This window comes from Poecilia reticulata, linkage group LG16, assembly GCF_000633615.1.
Source record: "Poecilia reticulata strain Guanapo linkage group LG16, Guppy_female_1.0+MT, whole genome shotgun sequence".
In the NCBI taxonomy this organism is placed as follows: Eukaryota; Metazoa; Chordata; class Actinopteri; order Cyprinodontiformes; family Poeciliidae; genus Poecilia; species Poecilia reticulata.
In genome coordinates, this window is record NC_024346.1 from 10,725,170 (window position 1) to 10,731,656 (window position 6,487).

At 35.6% G+C, this 6,487-nt stretch overlaps 1 protein-coding gene across 1 annotated transcript; it reads right to left on the reverse strand.

Moving 5' to 3' along the window:
• Positions 1-2,829: 2,829 nt before the first annotated feature.
• Positions 2,830-5,507, reverse strand: LOC103477763 (uncharacterized). Its single transcript, XM_008431061.1, has 4 exons — positions 5,205-5,507; positions 5,039-5,117; positions 4,854-4,929; positions 2,830-4,694 (listed from the first exon to the last, which is right to left on the reverse strand). Exons 1-4 carry the CDS (start codon positions 5,479-5,481, stop codon positions 4,359-4,361), a joined length of 768 nt encoding a protein of 255 aa, XP_008429283.1. The 5' UTR covers positions 5,482-5,507; the 3' UTR covers positions 2,830-4,358.
• Positions 5,508-6,487: the final 980 nt, after the last annotated feature.

A 6,487-nucleotide genomic window follows, 5' to 3' on the forward strand; every position in this document is an offset into this window, starting at 1 on the left:
GCTTGACTAACGAAATTCCTCAGAGTTAGCATAAATGGCCTCCTCATTTGGATTTTGTTCCTAAAATTTGAAGGGAAACATGAGCACTGGATGTGTTAAAAATAAAAACAAGAGAMCATTTTGAACACAATAAGAGTCAGCCTACCTCGTTTTTMTGTTGACTTACAGCAACTGCATCCGTATCAACTGTGATCCTTTTATGTTTTAAACGAGTATTCTGAAACCTGAAAAATATGCAAGACATCTGATGTTCTTCTTTTCTTTCATTAGTCAAGAAGGCAACAGAAAAAGCAGAACTAAGTAGTTACACAGATAAAACAGCGTGATTCTTTTCTGCTATATACATAGAATTCTGACTGAAAAATAAACATTTTTCAAATTATATTCTGAGGAGCTTCACCTACCTGACAATAAACAGGAGGATGCATACTAGGAATAGAAAAGCACCAATTGTGGCAATGAAGACAGGCATTCGGATTTGATTTTCTCTTGAGCTCTCAATGCAGCTGTCACCAAACTGTTTACTGGTTRGTCCAAAAGAGTTGGAGCTGAAGCAAAGCAGGGTGGACAGATCTCTGTCCTGGGGTTCATTCAGAGTGATGATGCTCCTCAGATGTGAACTATTAAGAGGCTCATTTGTAACCACAACCTGGCTAGATTGATCGACAGGTTGCCCGTTCAAGTACCAATGTGTTGTTGGTAACGGGTTTCCCACYGTTTCACAGGAGCAGTTGAGCTGATTTGAAGTTTTTATGCAGTTAGATGAGTGAAGGATCTGTGAAATGTCTAGAAGAAAAAAATTTTGTTGCTCAATAAAATTAGCAAAATGTATATTTTTTAAAAGAAGTAATCTAATTTWGGTACAAATCCCATTAAAACTTAGTGAATGTAAAAGAGGAAATAGGTCTTCAGATATATACTGAGTTCAAGAACATAATTAAGTGCTAGAAAAGAATGGTCTCTGTTAAAACCCAAGTTCTCTTTAAGTGTTATAAGAGAACAAATACACTTACATAAGACATCTGACATTAAACTTGTGGTAAAAGAGCCATCTGGACTTCCATCTTGTTTCTTGTAGGCAGCAGTACAGGAAATGTTCTGCCCATGATGGCGTTGAGAAGCAGTGAAGTTCATAACAGAGGTCTTCAATTTAGTTTTGTCTTGATTCTCCTGAATTGTTTCCTGAATGTCCCCCAGTGTTGGGGTCCAAATCAGAGTTGGAGGATGAGGCAGACATGGAGCCGGAGCAGAGCAGGTCAGACTCACTGACTGTCCCTCCTTTACCTTCAGTGAGGACGGAGTCAGAGTTGGTGAGGGAAAATTATCTGGAAGTAAAGTTCAGAGTAGATGTTTGATCAGTCATTTTTCAGCTTTGTCTTATSATAAGTAAAGTGAGTTGCTTTCGCATAATTYATTGATTAAAATTCTGTGTGTGGATATGCAAGCCTACCTGTGACTTTGAATATCACTTGCTTATTTGTAAACGTGTTTTTCAGATCATTCTTACACTCCAGTCTGAAATTATAAGCCTTGTTGTGATGAGGCTGCATATCGCTGAAAGTTGTGGTGCAATTTTTCCTTGTTAGGATTCCMGTTACTGGATTTGTCTCAGTCAGTTGTGGGGTCAAATTTGGACTGAAAACCCATTTAGCTTCACATGYGTCATTTAAGCCATTGTTATATTCACTCCTTATATCAAAGGAGCAGGGAACGGTCACACAGGATCCTTTCTTAACTTGCACAGTCTGAGGCAAATTAACCTCAAACTTGTTACAATCATTGGCTGCAAAATAAAACAGAAATTAGAGGAAGACAACGCATCAGGTTAGTGAACACTTTCTATATTAAGAAAATAAAAATAAAGCATTCATATTCGCTGAGGATTCTGTACTGATATGACACTTTCTGATCATCTATTATTTAAAATCCTGCCACGCACACAGGTCCTGATTGTTAATGTTTTAATGTTTACTGACTAGCAATTTGTTGACTAAATGAGGATGCGGCAAGTGTAAATGTTGTAAAAGTATAATTTATGTTTGAATTGAATTGGCAAATTCATGCATTTTCTTGTTTTAGTTTATGTGGCCAATGAAGTTGTAAACGATGTGCTAAAATAGTAACATCAGAAAGATTAGTTGAGGGTATGCAGCCTTATTTGTCAGATTAATTATGAATAAAAAACACGTTTTAAATAGTCAGCTTTTTAAAATAACTTTGCAGCCCTCAAATGAAAATGTTCTTTCACTTCAAAAAAATCTTTATGCTTTTAAACTGCCTTTCTTTTGGGATTGTTTTACAGGCATTGAAACCTGGAAACTTTCAACTTTCAACTTTCATGTATGTTCACAGCTACAAATATTTAATTACATCTCAGTTATATCAGTATAAACTCACCTTGCAGTAAAGAGGTAATGAGAAGTAAAATCAGAGCTCCAGGCATCTTTTTTGCTGTGAATGTTGAGCAAACTAGACACCGTCAATAGACAAGTAATCAGGATWTTTTTTTTCTTTAATAATGAAAGGTTCATTTTATTGTGGTAAAATTCACCAGATAAAGAGATTTGTTAGTTCACAATGTATGYTTTTGTAAAGTTGTTGATTACTTTGACAAACAGAAGATATTATCATGTATCACCTTGATGTTGTAATTTGGTGGGATAATCAGCAGTGATGGAGAAAAGAGCCTCAGTTTAAAATAAATCACAATTTTACTGAGAATCAAAGTAATCTGCAGGAAGTTGATCGTATGACATAACCTAATCATAATGTAATCTAACATAGAATAAAACAAACAAAAAGAACTAGTGAAATGTATGATCTCTTTTGTCTTTTATTCAGTATGTTGGAAAAAATATGGTTAGCATAAGTAAACAAACACAAGAACTACAAACATTCCATTAAACATTCAACTGCATTTTTTTCTTTACATTTACAAAGGTAGCATTTTTTAGCAGGTTTCTAATTCATAATCTCCAAAAACAAGCTCAAAGTTTGACATTATAAGTGAACACGACTCACCTCTGAACAAAGCTCTCACAACTCCTTTCCCTTCACCTCCTTAAATTTTAACACTTGTTTAAATATCTGCGCACTAATAATCCCAGGATTCAAATGCTCAGTAGAGAAGCCATCTCAGTGAGCTTACCATATTTTTCAGAAAATGTCTTAACAAAGGAGGAACTAATTTAAAAACTGACAAGTCCAAAAAACCACGTAAATGCAAACAGTTGTGAACAGCACTATACTTAATTTCCCCCTGTGATCTCGACTTAACCATCTATTATTTGCTGACAACATGCTGACTAAGCATGTTGGCATGTAGTCAGTGTTGCAATGATGAACCCCATAATACTTTAATTATCAGAGATATTTATTGTGTAATGTCATACTTAGAAAATATAAATTTATTAGAACATTGCCATTGGAACTTGTGTTTACAGTTACTGGAGCAGGCAAAGGACTGAAATTTGAGTATATCTTGGTGGCTCCATGTTCAGTGTAGAGTTATCACTTTCTAGGGGGGTGGAMGGTAGAAGCTTTGTGGACAATTAGAAATAGCATTTAAGGTTTTTRCTTTATAGTCRAGTTCAGTTAAAATGTGATGAGGATGACACGACTAAATTCTCCTACGCTTCAGTCTCTAMATGGTAGTTGCTGATGTGTAGATTCAGATTCATACACGTATATTCTTCTCAGTTKGTTTTAGACAGCCTAGAGCTAAGAGGGACAGAACATGTTCYATGGAATGTGAGTCCATCACATAACCAACACAGACTAAAAACAAAACAGAATTAYATGAACTGTCTTTAGAGATCACCTAACATGGATATTTTCAGACTGAAGAGAGAAGGAGAGAGCAGAGAAAAAGACTCTGCAAGCAGTGAACATGCAAACCTCATGCATGAACATCCCAGCTCAGGTATTTTGATGTTAAGTTGGAAATTATTGTGATAATATTAGCTCCAAAAAAATCACACAGGACTTCACAGGCTTTTCAGTGCTGACTAAGTTATTTGGTCCAAGTGAGCAAACAACTGGATCATCTCCAACATGACAGAGCTCATACCAAACTCACATAAAGCATWCTCCATGTCAACTTTCCCTGCTTTCTGTATGATGTGCCATTACATTTTTTTGTTGTTGTTGTGTACTTAGGAAACATTTTAACAGAGAGTGTTATGATCCTACAAGCACTATTAAGTCTATATATTTATGGTCAGGGYACCAATGGGTGAATGAAATGAATACGTGTAAGCCATGAGGATCTTGYTTTTCTTAAGCCATCTTTGATTTCCAATGTTAAACTTTTATTTCACTTGAGTTTAATTTCACTATTATGTTGAGAGAATGATAATTTACTTTGGGGKTTTGGTCTGAAATTTAACCTGAGCATATACAACCTCTGATTCCCTTCTCATGTTTTTAGTCTTMTCTTCAGCATGCATACTTTCTATTTCCTCTTTATTGCTCACAGAATGTCCTCCCCCATTGTCACACTTTTTCTCATTCAAACAGGGGCCCTCGGACAGTTCAAGGTTCACGTAAATATCTTCCTCCTTCACWTTGTTATTTTCTCTCCAATTTAAACGAGCATACACMACATCTTCACTTTTGTCTGCTGAGCTTTTACTCATTTTTTCTGGCTTGTTGCAGCTCAGATCAGTCCCAGTTGAAGGCTGGCTGTTGTCGGCCTGAAAAAAAGATCCACAGAATATGAAYAGCTTTTTATATTGTTATTGGTTACTTTAAATGGAAGAGAAGCCTTGAAAAASAAAAAATAGATATATTTTAGAAATAAAAAAAAAAACAGAATAATCAGAATAATTTGTAACAAAGCAATGTCAATGTACCTTGGTTTGCTCTTTGGCTCCATGTTGACCTGAAGTAGCTGTGACACTTTTAGGTTTATGGTGAGTTTTCTGAAACCTACAAAATATGGAGAACATCTGACATTAAATCTTGTCTTTTATTGGTGAACAGAAGAAGGCTGCAGAGAAAGCAAAACAAACTTATAAAAAAATACTGCATATCCTACCAGACAGCAACCAGCAAGGCGCATACTGTAAGTAGAAAAGCTACACCAATACCAATGAAGACAGGWGTCAGGATTTGACCTACAATAAAAGWGGAAGATAAAGATTATGAAAACAACTCTGCTCCATCATGAATTTAATTTGCATATTTAAAGAGACATGACATACTTTCATTTTCTTTGGGGTTGTCAAGGCAGCTGACACAAAACCYTTTWSTGGCYGACCCCAAATAGTTGGAGCTGAMGCACTGCAAGGTGGACAGATCTCTGTCCTGTGGTTCATCAATAGTGATGATGCTCCTCAGATTCGAGTTATTTAGAGACTCATGTGTAATCACCATCTGGCTAGACTGATTAACCAGTTTCCCATGCAAGTACCAATGTGTTGTCGGAGACGGGTTTCCTGCTGTTTCRCAGAAACAGCTGACCTGATTTGAAGTTTTCATGCATTTAGATGAAGATAATATCCKTGWAGGAACTGAAAGGAAGAAAGAAAAGCATTTATATGAAGATGCTGCATATAAAAATAAATGCAATAACACAAAGATCCGGTATCAAAAATAATTGTAAAAACTGAAACAAAWCATGAAAATAAGTTTTAAAATTTTGTTTGGCAAATATGTAAAATATCTTGATTAAGCTCACTTAAGGTTAATAACATTGACAATTGGCCATCAAACTGATGAAAGTCAATTTACTATTTGTAAAAACTAAATTATAATTTTGTTACTGTTCTTGAAGAGCAACATTTGATTTGTCGTTTGTCTTTTTCTTGTTTTCTTTCTCTCTTTTTTTTTTTTTTACATATCCTACCTGCATTCAGGGCAAACCAGATACCAGAGCTAGGTGTCTGCATATGCTAGAACATTGCTTGATGTACAAAAGGAAATATGGGTACAGTACCCTGATTGTGTGAAATGTGGCTTTGTCCCTGGCACCAAATTAGACAGGTCGCATAAAGAAATATGAATCTGTGTTGGTATGACCTWTGGCCTTCTGGATTATAYCTGTGTATGTCTGTGTGTGAAAATCACCTGGGAATACATGTTAACTGAAATTGCTGTGCAACGGTTTTTAGAAATTAAGATCTAGATCATAATTGGTCATAGGATTATATTTCTGAAAAAGATGTCGATCCTTTGATCGATTATCTTGTTACATTTACTCCACTCCATCTATTTGAATAACCTTTTCTAAAGAGGAACTTCTTGGAGTAATTTTAGTGCGTCATAATTTTTACTTCTGCTTGAGTAATGTAATTTTGAACTAACACTTCTCTTTACCTGGTGMAGTTTGACTGCTCTAGCTACGTCTAGTTGATTCAGTGAGGAACAATAATGTTCTGACCAAAAATGCACCAGACACAATCACATACTGTAACATACAGTCAACTAGAGACTTCCTATTTCTACCTAAGGCTCACTGCACTAATGTTACTTTCCATCTGCTGAG